This window comes from Heterodontus francisci, chromosome 36 (genome assembly GCF_036365525.1).
Source record: "Heterodontus francisci isolate sHetFra1 chromosome 36, sHetFra1.hap1, whole genome shotgun sequence".
In the NCBI taxonomy this organism is placed as follows: domain Eukaryota; kingdom Metazoa; phylum Chordata; class Chondrichthyes; order Heterodontiformes; family Heterodontidae; genus Heterodontus; species Heterodontus francisci.
In genome coordinates this window covers 4,030,073-4,045,894 of record NC_090406.1, presented here as the reverse complement: position 1 = coordinate 4,045,894, position 15,822 = coordinate 4,030,073, and the positions used below count along the sequence as shown (strand labels likewise).

The following is a 15,822-nucleotide window of genomic DNA, read 5'->3' as shown; positions in this document are numbered from 1 at the left end:
CAGGGCTATGGGGAGAGTCGGGCAGTGGGATTAGTTTGGGATTGATACAGGGCCAAGGGGAGAGTGGGGCAGTGGGATTAGTTTGGGATTGACACAGGGCTATGGGGAGCATGGGGCAGTGGGATTAGTTTGGGATTGATACAGGGCTATGGGGAGAGTGGGGCAGTGGGATTAGTTTGGGATTGACACAGGGCTATGGGGGGAGAGTGGGACAGTGGGATTAGTTTGGGATTGATACAGGGCATTGGGGCGAGAGTGGGGCAGTGGGATTAGTTTGAGATTGATGCAGGGCTATGGGGAGAGTGGGGCGGTGGGATTAGTTTGGGATTGATACAGGGCTATGGGGAGAGAGTGGGGCAGTGGATTAGTTTGGGATTGATACAGGGCTATGGGGAGAGAGTGGGGCAGTGGATTAGTTTGGGATTGATACAGGGCTATGGGGAGAGTGTGGAGGAGTGGGATTAGTTTGAGATTGATACAGGTCTATGGGGAGAGTGGGGCAGTGGGATTAGTTTGGGATTGACACAGGGCTATGGGGAGAGTCGGGCAGTGGGATTAGTTTGGGATTGATACAGGGCTATGAGGAGAGTGGGGCAGTGGGATTATTTTGAGATTGATACATGGCGATGGGGAGAGTGTGGAGGAGTGGGATTAGTTTGAGATTGATACAGGTCTATGGGGAGAGTGGGGCAGTGGGATTAGTTTGGGATTGACACAGGGCTATGGGGAGAGTCGGGCAGTGGGATTAGTTTGGGATTGATACAGGGCTATGAGGAGAGTGGGGCAGTGGGATTATTTTGAGATTAATACAGGGCGATGGGGAGAGTGTGGAGGAGTGGTATTAGTTTGAGATTGATACAGGGCTATGGGGAGAGAGTGGGACAGTGGGATCAGTTTGGGATTGATACAGGGCTATGAGGAGAGTGGGGCAGTGGGATTATTTTGAGATTGATACAGGTCTATGGGGAGAGTGGGGCAGTGGGATTAGTTTGGGATTGACACAGGGCGATGGGAAGAGTGCGGCAGTGGGATTAGTTTGGTATTGATACAGGGCAATGGGGAGAGAGTGGGGCAGTGGGATTAATTTGAGATTGATACAGGGCTATGGGGAGAGTGGGGCGGTGGGATTAGTTTGGGATTGATACAGGGCTATGGGGAGAGAGCGGGGCAGTGGGATTAGTTTGAGATTGACACAGGGCTATGGGGAGAGAGTGGGGCAGTGGGATTAATTTGAGATTGATACAGGGCAATGGGGAGAGAGTGGGGCAGTGGGATTAATTTGAGATTGATACAGGGCTATGGGGAGAGAGCGGGGCAGTGGGATTAGTTTGAGATTGACACAGGGCTATGGGGAGAGTGGGGCGGTGGGATTAGTTTGGGATTGATGCAGTGCAATGGGGAGAGAGTGGGGCAGTGGGATTAATTTGAGATTGATACAGGGCAATGGGGAGAGAGTGGGGCAGTGGGATTAATTTGAGATTGATACAGGGCTATGGGGAGAGAGCGGGGCAGTGGGATTAGTTTGAGATTGACACAGGGCTATGGGGAGAGTGGGGCGGTGGGATTAATTTGAGATTGATGCAGGGCAATGGGGAGAGAGTGGGGCAGTGGGATTAATTTGAGATTGATACAGGGCAATGGGGAGAGTGGGGCGGTGGGATTAATTTGAGATTGATACAGGGCAATGGGGAGAGAGTGGGGCAGTGGGATTAATTTGAGATTGATACAGGGCAATGGGGAGAGAGTGGGGCAGTGGGATTAATTTGAGATTGATACAGGGCAATGGGGAGAGAGTGGGGCAGTGGGATTAATTTGAGATTGATACAGGGCGATGGGGAGAGAGTGGGGCAGTGGGATTAGTTTGGGATTGATACAGTGCAATGGGGAGAGAGTGGGGCAGTGGGATTAATTTGAGATTGATACAGGGCAATGGGGAGACAGTGGGGCAGTGGGATTAATTTGAGATTGATACAGGGCTATGGGGAGAGAGCGGGGCAGTGGGATTAGTTTGAGATTGACACAGGGCTATGGGGAGAGTGGGGCGGAGGGATTAATTTGGGATTGTTACAGTGCAATGGGGAGAGAGTGGGGCAGTGGGATTAATTTGAGATTGATACAGGGCAATGGGGAGAGAGTGGGGCAGTGGGATTAATTTGAGATTGATACAGGGCTATGGGGAGAGAGCGGGGCAGTGGGATTAGTTTGCGATTGATACAGGGCTATGGGGAGAGAGTGGGGCAGTGGGATTAGTTTGAGATTGATACAGGGCTATGGGGAGAGAGCAGGGCAGTGGGATCAGTTCAGGATTGATCCAGGGCTATGAGGAGAGTGGGGCAGTGGGATTATTTTGAGATTGATACAGGGCTATGGGGAGAGTGTGGAGGAGTGGGATTAGTTTGGGATTGATACAGGGCTATGGGGAGAGTGGGGCAGTGGGATTAGTTTGTGATTGATACAGGGTTATGGGGTGAGAGTGGGACAGTGGGATTAGTTTGGGATTGATACAGGGCTATGGGGAGAGTGGGGCAGTGGGATTAGTTTGAGATTGATACAGGGCTATGGGGAGAGAGTGGGGCAGTGGGATTACTTTGGGATTGATACAGGGCTATGGGGAGAGTGGGGCAGTGGGATTAGTTTGAGATTGATACAGGGCAATGGGGAGAGAGTGGGGCAGTGGATTAGTTTGGGATTGATACAGGGCAATGGGGAGAGTGTGGAGGAGTGGGATTAGTTTGCGATTGATACAGGGCTATGGGGAGAGCGGTCCAGTGGGATTAGTTTGGGATTGACACAGGGCTATGGGGAGAGTGGGGCAGTGGGATTAGTTTGGGATTGATACAGGGCTATGGGGGGAGAGTGGGGCAGTGGGATTAGTTTGGGATTGATACAGGGCTATCGGGCGAGAGTGGGGCAGTGGGATTCGTTTGAGATTGATGCAGGGCTATGGGGAGAGAGTGGGGCAGTGGGATTAGTTTGAGATTGATACAGGGCTATGGGGAGAGAGTGGGGCAGTGGATTAGTTTGGGATTGATACAGGGCTATGGGGAGAGAGTGGGGCAGTGGATTAGTTTGGGATTGATACAGGGCAATGGGGATAGTGTGGAGGAGTGGGATTAGTTTGCGATTGATACAGGGCTATGAGGAGAGAGCGGGGCAGTGGATTAGTTTGGGATTGATACAGGGCTATGGGGAGAGAGTGGGGCAGTGGATTAGTTTGGGATTGATACAGGGCTATGGGGAGAGAGTGGGGCAGTGCATTAGTTTGGGATTGATGCAGGGCTATGGGGAGAGAGTGGGGCAGTGGGATTAGTTTGAGATTGATACAGGGCTATGGGGAGAGTGGGGCAGTGGGATTAGTTTGGGATTGATACAGGGCTATGGGGAGAGAGTGGGACAGTGGGATTAGTTTGGGATTGATACAGGGCTATGGGGAGAGTGGGGCAGTGGGATTAGTTTGACATTGATGCAGGGCTATGGGGAGAGTTAGGCAGTGGGATTAGTTTGAGATTGATACAGGGCTATGGGGAGGGAGTGGGGCAGTGGGATTACTTTGGGATTGACACAGGGCTATGGGAAGAGTGGGGCAGTGGGATTATTTTGAGATTGATACAGGTCTATGGGGAGAGTGGGGCAGTGGGATTAGTTTGGGATTGAGACAGGGCTATGGCGAGAGAGTGGGACAGTGGGATTAGTTTGGGATTGATACAGGGCTATGGGGAGAGTGGGGCAGTGGGATTAGTTTGAGATTGAGACAGGGCTATGGGGAGAGTGGGGCAGTGGGATTAGTTTGAGATTGATACAGGGCTATGGGGAGAGAGTGGGGCAGTGGGATTAGTTTGAGATTGATGCAGGGCTATGGGGAGAGTGGGGCAGTGGGATTAGTTTGTGATTGATACAGGGCTATGGGGAGAGTGGGGCAGTGGGATTAATTTGGGGATTGATACAGGGCTATGGGGAGAGAGTGGGGCAGTGGGATTAGTTTGAGATTGATACAGGGCTATGGGGAGAGTGTGGAGGAGTGGGATTAGTTTGAGATTGATACAGGGCTATGGGGAGAGTGGGGCAGTGGGATTAGTTTGGGATTGATACAGGGCTATGGGGAGAGTGGGGCAGTGGGATTAGTTTGACATTGATACAGGGCTATGGGGAGAGAGCTGGGCAGTGGGATTACTTTGGGATTGATACAGGGCTATGGGGAGAGAGTGGGGCAGTGAGATTAATTTGAGATTGATACAGGGCTATGGGGAGAGAGTGGGGCAGTGGATTAGTTTGGGATTGATACAGGGCAATGGGGAGAGTGTGGAGGAGTGGGATTAGTTTGCGATTGATACAGGGCTATGAGGAGAGAGCGGGGCAGTGGATTAGTTTGGGATTGATACAGGGCTATGGGGAGAGAGTGGGGCAGTGGATTAGTTTGGGATTGATACAGGGCTATGGGGAGAGAGTGGGGCAGTGGATTAGTTTGGGATTGATACAGGGCAATGGGGAGAGAGTGGGGCAGTAGGATTAATTTGAGATTGATACAGGGCTATGGGGAGACAGCGGGGCAGTGGGATTAGTTTGCGATTGATACAGGGCTATGGGGAGAGAGTGGGGCAGTGGGATTAGTTTGGGATTGATACATGGCTATGGGGAGAGTGGGGCAGTGGGATTAGTTTGGGATTGACACAGGGCTATGGGGAGAGTGGGGCAGTGGGATTAGTTTGGGATTGATACAGGGCTATGGGGAGAGCGGGCCAGTGGGATTAGTTTGGGATTGATACAGGGCTATGGGGAGAGAGTGGGGCAGTGGGATTATTTTGAGATTGATACAGGTCTCTGGGGAGAGTGGGGCAGTGGGATTAGTTTGGGATTGAGACAGGGCTATGGCGAGAGAGTGGGACAGTGGGATTAGTTTGGGATTGATACAGGGCTATGGGGAGAGTGGGGCAGTGGGATTAGTTTGAGATTGAGACAGGGCTATGGGGAGATTGGGGCAGTGGGATTAGTTTGAGATTGATACAGGGCTATGGGGAGAGAGTGGGGCAGTGGGATTAGTTTGAGATTGATGCAGGGCTATGGGGAGAGTGGGGCAGTGGGATTAGTTTGTGATTGATACAGGGCTATGGGGAGAGTGGGGCAGTGGGATTAATTTGGGGATTGATACAGGGCTATGGGGAGAGAGTGGGGCAGTGGGATTAGTTTGAGATTGATACAGGGCTATGGGGAGAGTGTGGAGGAGTGGGATTAGTTTGAGATTGATACAGGGCTATGGGGAGAGTGGGGCAGTGGGATTAGTTTGGGATTGATACAGGGCTATGGGGAGAGAGTGGGACAGTGGGATTAGTTTGGGATTGATACAGGGCTATGGGGAGAGTGGGGCAGTGGGATTAGTTTGACATTGATACAGGGCAATGGGGAGACTTAGGCAGTGGGATTAGTTTGAGATTGATACAGGGCTGTGGGGAGGGAGTGGGGCAGTGGGATTACTTTGGGATTGACACAGGGCTATGGGAAGAGTGGGGCAGTGGGATTATTTTGAGATTGATACAGGTCTATGGGGAGAGTGGGGCAGTGGGATTAGTTTGGGATTGAGACAGGGCTATGGCGAGAGAGTGGGACAGTGGGATTAGTTTGGGATTGATACAGGGCTATGGGGAGAGTGGGGCAGTGGGATTAGTTTGGGATTGATACAGGGCTATGGGGAGAGAGTGGGACAGTGGGATTAGTTTGGGATTGATACAGGGCTATGGGGAGAGTGGGGCAGTGGGATTAGTTTGACATTGATGCAGGGCTATGGGGAGAGTTAGGCAGTGGGATTAGTTTGAGATTGATACAGGGCTATGGGGAGGGAGTGGGGCAGTGGGATTACTTTGGGATTGACACAGGGCTATGGGAAGAGTGGGGCAGTGGGATTATTTTGAGATTGATACAGGTCTATGGGGAGAGTGGGGCAGTGGGATTAGTTTGGGATTGAGACAGGGCTATGGCGAGAGAGTGGGACAGTGGGATTAGTTTGGGATTGATACAGGGCTATGGGGAGAGTGGGGCAGTGGGATTAGTTTGAGATTGAGACAGGGCTATGGGGAGAGTGGGGCAGTGGGATTAGTTTGAGATTGATACAGGGCTATGGGGAGAGAGTGGGGCAGTGGGATTAGTTTGAGATTGATGCAGGGCTATGGGGAGAGTGGGGCAGTGGGATTAGTTTGTGATTGATACAGGGCTATGGGGAGAGTGGGGCAGTGGGATTAATTTGGGGATTGATACAGGGCTATGGGGAGAGAGTGGGGCAGTGGGATTAGTTTGAGATTGATACAGGGCTATGGGGAGAGTGTGGAGGAGTGGGATTAGTTTGAGATTGATACAGGGCTATGGGGAGAGTGGGGCAGTGGGATTAGTTTGGGATTGATACAGGGCTATGGGGAGAGTGGGGCAGTGGGATTAGTTTGACATTGATACAGGGCTATGGGGAGAGAGCTGGGCAGTGGGATTACTTTGGGATTGATACAGGGCTATGGGGAGAGAGTGGGGCAGTGAGATTAATTTGAGATTGATACAGGGCTATGGGGAGAGAGTGGGGCAGTGGATTAGTTTGGGATTGATACAGGGCAATGGGGAGAGTGTGGAGGAGTGGGATTAGTTTGCGATTGATACAGGGCTATGAGGAGAGAGCGGGGCAGTGGATTAGTTTGGGATTGATACAGGGCTATGGGGAGAGAGTGGGGCAGTGGATTAGTTTGGGATTGATACAGGGCTATGGGGAGAGAGTGGGGCAGTGGATTAGTTTGGGATTGATACAGGGCAATGGGGAGAGAGTGGGGCAGTAGGATTAATTTGAGATTGATACAGGGCTATGGGGAGACAGCGGGGCAGTGGGATTAGTTTGCGATTGATACAGGGCTATGGGGAGAGAGTGGGGCAGTGGGATTAGTTTGGGATTGATACATGGCTATGGGGAGAGTGGGGCAGTGGGATTAGTTTGGGATTGACACAGGGCTATGGGGAGAGTGGGGCAGTGGGATTAGTTTGGGATTGATACAGGGCTATGGGGAGAGCGGGCCAGTGGGATTAGTTTGGGATTGATACAGGGCTATGGGGAGAGAGTGGGGCAGTGGGATTATTTTGAGATTGATACAGGTCTCTGGGGAGAGTGGGGCAGTGGGATTAGTTTGGGATTGAGACAGGGCTATGGCGAGAGAGTGGGACAGTGGGATTAGTTTGGGATTGATACAGGGCTATGGGGAGAGTGGGGCAGTGGGATTAGTTTGAGATTGAGACAGGGCTATGGGGAGATTGGGGCAGTGGGATTAGTTTGAGATTGATACAGGGCTATGGGGAGAGAGTGGGGCAGTGGGATTAGTTTGAGATTGATGCAGGGCTATGGGGAGAGTGGGGCAGTGGGATTAGTTTGTGATTGATACAGGGCTATGGGGAGAGTGGGGCAGTGGGATTAATTTGGGGATTGATACAGGGCTATGGGGAGAGAGTGGGGCAGTGGGATTAGTTTGAGATTGATACAGGGCTATGGGGAGAGTGTGGAGGAGTGGGATTAGTTTGAGATTGATACAGGGCTATGGGGAGAGTGGGGCAGTGGGATTAGTTTGGGATTGATACAGGGCTATGGGGAGAGAGTGGGACAGTGGGATTAGTTTGGGATTGATACAGGGCTATGGGGAGAGTGGGGCAGTGGGATTAGTTTGACATTGATACAGGGCAATGGGGAGACTTAGGCAGTGGGATTAGTTTGAGATTGATACAGGGCTGTGGGGAGGGAGTGGGGCAGTGGGATTACTTTGGGATTGACACAGGGCTATGGGAAGAGTGGGGCAGTGGGATTATTTTGAGATTGATACAGGTCTATGGGGAGAGTGGGGCAGTGGGATTAGTTTGGGATTGAGACAGGGCTATGGCGAGAGAGTGGGACAGTGGGATTAGTTTGGGATTGATACAGGGCTATGGGGAGAGTGGGGCAGTGGGATTAGTTTGAGATTGAGACAGGGCTATGGGGAGAGTGGGGCAGTGGGATTAGTTTGAGATTGATACAGGGCTATGGGGAGAGAGTGGGGCAGTGGGATTAGTTTGAGATTGATGCAGGGCTATGGGGAGAGTGGGGCAGTGGGATTAGTTTGGGATTGATACAGGGCTATGGGGAGAGAGTGGGGCAGTGGGATTAGTTTGAGATTGATGCAGGGCTATGGGGAGAGTGGGGCAGTGGGATTAGTTTGTGATTGATACAGGGCTATGGGGAGACTGGGGCAGTGGGATTAATTTGGGGATTGATACAGGGCTATGGGGAGAGAGTGGGGCAGTGGGATTAGTTTGAGATTGATACAGGGCTATGGGGAGAGTGTGGAGGAGTGGGATTAGTTTGAGATTGATACAGGGCTATGGGGAGAGAGTGGGGCAGTGGGATCAGTTCGGGATTGATCCAGGGCTATGAGGAGAGTGGGGCAGTGGGATTATTTTGAGATTGATACAGGGCTATGGGGAGAGTGTGGAGGAGTGGGATTAGTTTGAGATTGACACAGGGCTATGGGGAGAGAGTGGGACAGTGGGATCAGTTTGGGATTGATACAGGGCTATGGGGAGAGAGTGGGGCAGTGGGATTCGTTTGGGATTGATACAGGGCTATGGGGAGAGTGGGGCAGTGGGATTAGTTTGGGATTAATACAGGGCTATGGGGAGAGAGTGGGGCAGTGGGATTACTTTGGGATTGATACAGGGCTATGGGGAGAGAGTGGGGCAGTGGGATTACTTTGGGATTGATACAGGGCTATGGGGAGAGAGTGGGACAGTGGGATTAGTTTGGGATTGATACAGGGCTATGGGGAGAGAGTGGGGCAGTGGGATTAGTTTGAGATTGATACAGGGCTATGGGGAGAGAGCGGGGCAGTGGGATCAGTTCGGGATTGATCCAGGGCTATGAGGAGAGTGGGGCAGTGGGATTATTTTGAGATTGATACAGGGCTCTGGGGAGAATGTGGAGGAGTGGGATTAGTTTGAGATTGATACAGGGCTATGGGGAGAGAGTGGGACAGTGGGATCAGTTTGGGATTGACACAGGGCTATGGGGAGAGTGGGGCAGTGGGATTAGTTTGGGATTGATACAGGGCTATGGGGTGAGAGTGGGACAGTGGGATTAGTTTGGGATTGATACAGGGCTATGGGGAGAGTGGGGCAGTGGGATTAGTTTGAGATTGATACAGGGCTATGGGGAGAGAGTGGGGCAGTGGGATTACTTTGGGATTGATACAGGGCTATGGGGAGAGTGGGGCAGTGGGATTAGTTTGAGATTGATACAGGGCAATGGGGAGAGAGTGGGGCAGTGGGATTACTTTGGGATTGATACAGGGCTATGGGGAGAGATTGGGGCAGTGGGATTAATTTGAGATTGATACAGGGCTATGGGGAGAGAGTGGGGCAGTGGGATTACTTTGAGATTGATACAGGGCTATGGGGAGAGAGCTGGGCAGTGGGATTACTTTGGGATTGATACAGGGCTATGGGGAGAGAGTGGGGCAGTGAGATTAATTTGAGATTGATACAGGGCTATGGGGAGAGAGTGGGGCAGTGGATTAGTTTGGGATTGATACAGGGCAATGGGGAGAGTGTGGAGGAGTGGGATTAGTTTGCGATTGATACAGGGCTATGAGGAGAGAGCAGAGCAGTGGATTAGTTTGGGATTGATACAGGGCTATGGGGAGAGTGGGGCAGTGGGATTAGTTTGTGATTGATACAGGGCTATGGGGAGAGTGGGGCAGTGGGATTAATTTGAGATTGATACAGGGTTATGGGGAGAGAGCGGGGCAGTGGGATTAGTTTGGGGATTGATACAGGGCTATGGGGAGAGAGTGGGGCAGTGGGATTAGTTTGAGATTGATACAGGGCTATGGGGAGAGTGTGGAGGAGTGGGATTAGTTTGAGATTGATACAGTGCTATGGGGAGAGAGTGGGGCAGTGGGATCAGTTCGGGATTGATCCAGGGCTATGAGGAGAGTGGGGCAGTGGGACTATTTTGAGATTGATACAGGGCTATGGGGAGAGAGTGGGGCAGTGGGATTAGTTTGAGATTGATACAGGGCTATGGGGAGAGTGTGGAGGAGTGGGATTAGTTTGAGATTGATACAGTGCTATGGGGAGAGAGTGGGGCAGTGGGATCAGTTCGGGATTGATCCAGGGCTATGAGGAGAGTGGGGCAGTGGGACTATTTTGAGATTGATACAGGGCTATGGGGAGAGTGTGGAGGAGTGGGATTAGTTTGAGATTGACACAGGGCAATGGGGAGAGAGTGGGGCAGTGGGATTAATTTGAGATTGATACAGGGCTATGGGGAGAGAGCGGGGCAGTGGGATTAGTTTGGGATTGATACATGGCTATGGGGAGAGTGGGGCAGTGGGATTAGTTTGGGATTGATACATGGCTATGGGGAGAGTGGGGCAGTGGGATTAGTTTGGGATTGACACAGGGCTTTGGGGAGAGTGGGGCAGTGGGATTAGTTTGGGATTGATACAGGGCTATGGGGGGAGAGTGGGGCAGTGGGATTAGTTTGGGATTGATACAGGGCTATGGGGCGAGAGTGGGGCAGTGGGATTAGTTTGAGATTGATGCAGGGCTATGGAGAGAGAGTGGGGCAGTGGGATTAGTTTGAGATTGATACAGGGCTATGGGGAGAGAGTGGGGCAGTGGATTAGTTTGGGATTGATACAGGGCTATGGGGAGAGAGTGGGGCAGTGGATTAGTTTGGGATTGATACAGGGCTATGGGGAGAGAGTGGGGCAGTGGGATTAGTTTGAGATTGATACAGGGCTATGGGGAGAGAGTGGGGCAGTGGATTAGTTTGGGATTGATACAGGGCTATGGGGAGAGAGTGGGGCAGTGGATTAGTTTGGTATTGATACAGGGCTATGGGGAGAGAGTGGGGCAGTGGATTAGTTTGGGATTGACACAGGGCTATGGAAAGAGTGGGGCAGTGGGATTATTTTGAGATTGATACAGGTCTATGGGGAGTGTGGGGCAGTGGGATTTGTTTGGGATTGAGACAGGGCTATGGGGAGAGAGTGGGACAGTGGGATTAGTTTGGGATTGATACAGGGCTATGGGGAGAGTGGGGCAGTGGGATTAGTTTGGGATTGAGACAGGGCTATGGGGAGAGAGTGGGACAGTGGGATTAGTTTGGGATTGATACAGGGCTATGGGGAGAGTGGGGCAGTGGGATTAGTTTGAGATTGAGACAGGGCGATGGGGAGAGTGTGGCAGTGGGATTAGTTTGAGATTGATACAGGGCTATGGGGAGAGAGTGGGGCAGTGGGATTAGTTTGAGATTGATGCAGGGCTATGGGGAGAGTGGGGCAGTGGGATTAGTTTGTGATTGATACAGGGCTATGGGGAGAGTGGGGCAGTGGGATTAATTTGAGATTGTTACAGGGCTATGGGGAGAGAGCGGGGCAGTGGGATTAGTTTGGGGATTGATACAGGGCTATGGGGAGAGAGTGGGGCAGTGGGATTAGTTTGTGATTGATACAGGGCTATGGGGAGAGTGTGGAGGAGTGGGATTAGTTTGAGATTGATACAGTGCTATGGGGAGAGAGTGGGGCAGTGGGATCAGTTCGGGATTGATCCAGGGCTATGAGGAGAGTGGGGCAGTGGGACTATTTTGAGATTGATACAGGGCTATGGGGAGAGAGTGGGGCAGTGGGATTAGTTTGAGATTGATACAGGGCTATGGGGAGAGTGTGGAGGAGTGGGATTAGTTTGAGATTGATACAGTGCTATGGGGAGAGAGTGGGGCAGTGGGATCAGTTCGGGATTGATCCAGGGCTATGAGGAGAGTGGGGCAGTGGGACTATTTTGAGATTGATACAGGGCTATGGGGAGAGTGGGGCAGTGGGATTAGTTTGGGATTAATACAGGGCTATGGGGAGAGAGTGGGGCAGTGGGATTACTTTGGGATTTATACAGGGCTATGGGGAGAGAGTGGGGCAGTGGGATTACTTTGGGATTGATACAGGGCTATGGGGAGAGAGTGGGACAGTGGGATTAGTTTGGGATTGATACAGGGCTATGGGGAGAGTGAGGCAGTGGGATTAGTTTGGGATTGGCACAAGGCTTTGGGGAGTTGTGGGGCAGTGGGATTAGTTTGAGATTGATACAGGGCAATGGGGAGAGTGGGGCAGTGGGATTAGTTTGGGATTGATCCAGGGCTTTGGGGAGAGAGTGGGGCAGTGGATTAGTTTGGGATTGATACAGGGCAATGGGGAGAGAGTGGGGCAGTGGGATTAGTTTGGGATTGATGCAGGGCTATGGGGAGAGTGGGGCAGTGGGATTAGTATGGGATTGATACAGGGCTATGGGGAGAGTGGGGCAGTGGGATTAGTTTGAGATTGATGCAGGGCTATGGGGAGAGAGTGGGGCAGTGGGATTAGTTTGGGATTGATACAGGGCTATGGGGAGAGAGTGGGGCAGTGGATTAGTTTGGGATTGATACAGGGCAATGGGGAGAGAGTGGGGCAGTGGGATTAATTTGAGATTGATGCAGCAGTATGGGGAGAGAGTGGGGCAGTGGGATTATTTTGAGATTGATCCTGGTCTATGGGGAGAGTGGGGCAGTGGGATTAGTTTGGGATTGATACAGAGCTATGGGGAGAGAGTGGGGCAGTGGGATTAGTTTGGGATTGACACAGGGCTATGGGGAGAGAGTGGGACAGTGGGATTAGTTTGGGATTGATACAGGGCTATGGGGAGAGTGGGGCAGTGGGATTAGTTTGGGATTGACACAGGGCTATGGGGAGAGTCGGGCAGTGGCATTAGTTTGGGATTGACACAGGGCAATGGGGAGAGAGTGTGGCAGTGGATTAGTTTGGGATTGATACAGGGCAATGGGGAGAGAGTGGGGCAGTGTGATTAATTTGAGATTGATACAGGGCTGTGGGGAGAGTGGGGCAATGGGATTAGTTTGAGATTTATAAGGGGCTATGGGGAGAGTGGGGCAGTGGGATTAGTTTGAGGTTTATCAGGGGCATTGGGGAGAGTGGGGCAGTGGGATTAGTTTGAGGTTTATAAGGGGCATTGGGGAGAGTGGGGCAGTGGGAATAGTTTGAGGTTTATAAGGGGCATTGGGGAGAGTGGGGCAGTGGGATTAGTTTGGGATTGATACAGGGCTTTGGGGAGAGAGTGGGGCAGTGGGATTAGTTTGGGATTGATACAGGGCTTTGGGGAGAGAGTGGGGCAGTGGGATTAGTTTGGGATTGCTCTGGCAAGGAGCTCTACAGAGACAATGGGCCCAATGGTCTTTCCCTCTGCTCGTAACATTAGCACCCCAGGCTGTGTGCCTCAGGTCCAGTTTGATTGTTTCTCTTGCCCAGAATGCCACTGGGTTTGCATGATCTTTAGCTTCTAAACATTAAGCGTTTCAATAATTTCTTCTTCCCTCAACTCTGTAGGAGGCTTCAATGAGGAAGGCTTTCTCGATAGCGTGGAATGTTATGACCCAGAGAGGGATGAATGGATGGAGGTGAGCACCATGCCCACTGGACGCAGTGGAATGGGAGTTGCAGTCAACATGGAGCCATGTCCAAGGACCCTGAGCCCTGCTAACGGAGATAGTTGATTACTGCGCTCGCTTGCAGCTCATGTTGTAGGGAATGGCGGAGGCCGCCCCCCCCATCCCACACCCCCCCCCCCCCCCCCCACCCCGCTCCTAACCACGGGAAATGAATCCTTGTTCTCGGGTTTCAGACTCTCCAGCTCCCCCACTACATTTGCTGCTCGTTGGTGCAGCACAGAATCAAGTGAAGATCAAAAGGGGACATGATGCAGGTCCCTGACACCGTGCAGTGTTATTGTAACTGTGACACCCAGCTGAGGTCAGTGTGGAACAAAATGTGCAGCAAATCCATGTGTGGAACTCACTCTAAATGATACAGTGGATTTGTTCTTTTCTTTCAAAAAGGAGCTGATTGGATATCTGATTGGGGAAGGGAGGTTATTTTTGGCCAGTGGGGGTTGTGGGGGAGATGGTTCCAGTGCTGTTGGCTGAGGAGATTCAGAGACTGCAAGGACTGAGACTTGAGCAACAGAACCAGAAACAACTCCTGGAACTCTCTCCCTAACCGCACGGTGTGAGCAGCTTCACTCCACACACTACATTGCTTCAGGAAGACAGCTCACCACTATCTCGAGGGAAAGCTCGGAGACGGGCAATAAATGCCAGCCTTGCCAGCGATGCACCCACCACAAGAATGAATTTTATAAAGATGCGTTCATCCCAAGAGCAAAAGTAGCAGAACTTGCCTTTGTTACCCCCCCCATCTCCATTGTGGATACTAACTGTCACTCAGGACTGTTCTCTGGGCACTGGTTGGACCCCAGTAACTTGCCCATGTGGCTGTTCTTCATGTGTGAGCCTGAGCAGAAAGGCTATTCGACTGTGGGTGGCAGCATGGCAAGCTCAGTCCTGTCCTCACCTGATGCTCACAAACACACAAGCAATGAGACAGCCTCCACATCCTGACCCAGACACCCTAATAGCAAGGGAGATGCCTTGAAAGGGAGGGGCAGGGGGCGGGTCAGCAGACACTCGGACCAGACATGGGGGTTTGGTGAGTGTTTCCTGTTGATGATCTTGGAGTGTAATTACTGTTGATGATTGTACATAATATCCAATATAAACTAATTGTTTTTACAGGTAACGGTACAAAAATAAACCATATCAAACAAAACCATTGTGATTCCTTGCACTTATCTATATATCCCCATCACAATGATACTGACTTTCACCGGGGTACGGGTACCAGTGAGAGTCAGTGCGTGTGGGACCCGTACTCCAGTGAGAGTCAGTGTGGAACCAGTACCCCAGTGAGAGTCAGCGTGTGTGAGACCCGTACCCCAGTGAGAGTCAGTGTGTGTGAGACCCGTACCCCAGTGAGAGTCAGTGTGTGTGGAACCAGTACCCCAGTGAGAGTCAGTGAGTGTGGGACCCCGTACCCCAGTGAGAGTCAGTGTGTGTGAGACCCGTACCCCAGTGAGAGTCAGTGTGCGTGGAACCCGTACCCCAGTGAGAGTCAGCGTGTGTGAGACCCGTACCCCAGTGAGAGTCAGTGTGCGTGGAACCCATACCCCAGTGAGAGTCAGTGTGTGTGGGACCTATACCCCAGTGAGAGTCAGTGTGTGTGAGACCCGTACCCCAGTGGGAGTCAGTGTGTGTGGAACCTGTACCCCAGAGAGAATCAGTGTGTGTGGAACCCGTACCCCAGTGAGAGTCAGTGTGTGTGGGACTCGTACCCCAGTGAGAGTCAGTGTGCGTGGAACCCATACCCCAGTGAGAGTCAGTGTGTGTGAGACCCGTACCCCGGTGGGAGTCAGTGTGTGTGGAACCCGTACCCCAGAGAGAATCAGTGTGGAACCAGTACCCCAGTGAGAGTCAGTGTGTGTGGAACCCGTACCCCGGTGGGAGTCAGTGTGTGTGGAACCCGTACCCCAGAGAGAATCAGTGTGTGTGGAACCCGTACCCCAGTGAGAGTCAGCGTGTGTGAGACCTGTACCCCAGTGAAAGTCAGTATGTGTGGAACCCGTACCCCAGTGAGAGTCAGTGTGCGTGGAACCCATACCCCAGTGAGAGTCAGTGTGTGTGGGACCTGTACCCCAGTGAGAGTCAGTGTGTGTGGGACCCGTACCCCGGTGGGAGTCAGTGTGTGTGGAACCCGTACCCCAGAGAGAATCAGTGTGTGTGGAACCCGTACCCCAGTGAGAGTCAGTGTGTGTGGGACCCGTACCCCGGTGGGAGTCAGTGTGTGTGGAACCCGTACCCCAGAGAGAATCAGTGTGTGTGGAACCCGTACCCCAGTG

General features: G+C 52.0%; 1 protein-coding gene across 4 annotated transcripts in view; it reads left to right on the top strand.

Annotated features, from left to right (window-relative positions):
* The window catches only part of keap1a (kelch-like ECH-associated protein 1a), a 54,618-nt gene extending 39,922 nt beyond the window's left edge, over positions 1 to 14,696 (top strand). For all 4 annotated transcript variants that reach the window (XM_068015990.1, XM_068015989.1, XM_068015987.1 and 1 more), the window contains one exon: positions 13,419 to 14,696. In XM_068015990.1, coding sequence (XP_067872091.1) covers positions 13,419 to 13,585 — 167 coding nt within the window. In that variant the 3' untranslated portion in view covers positions 13,586 to 14,696. The remainder of the gene's footprint in view (positions 1 to 13,418) is intronic.
* Positions 14,697 to 15,822: the final 1,126 nt, after the last annotated feature.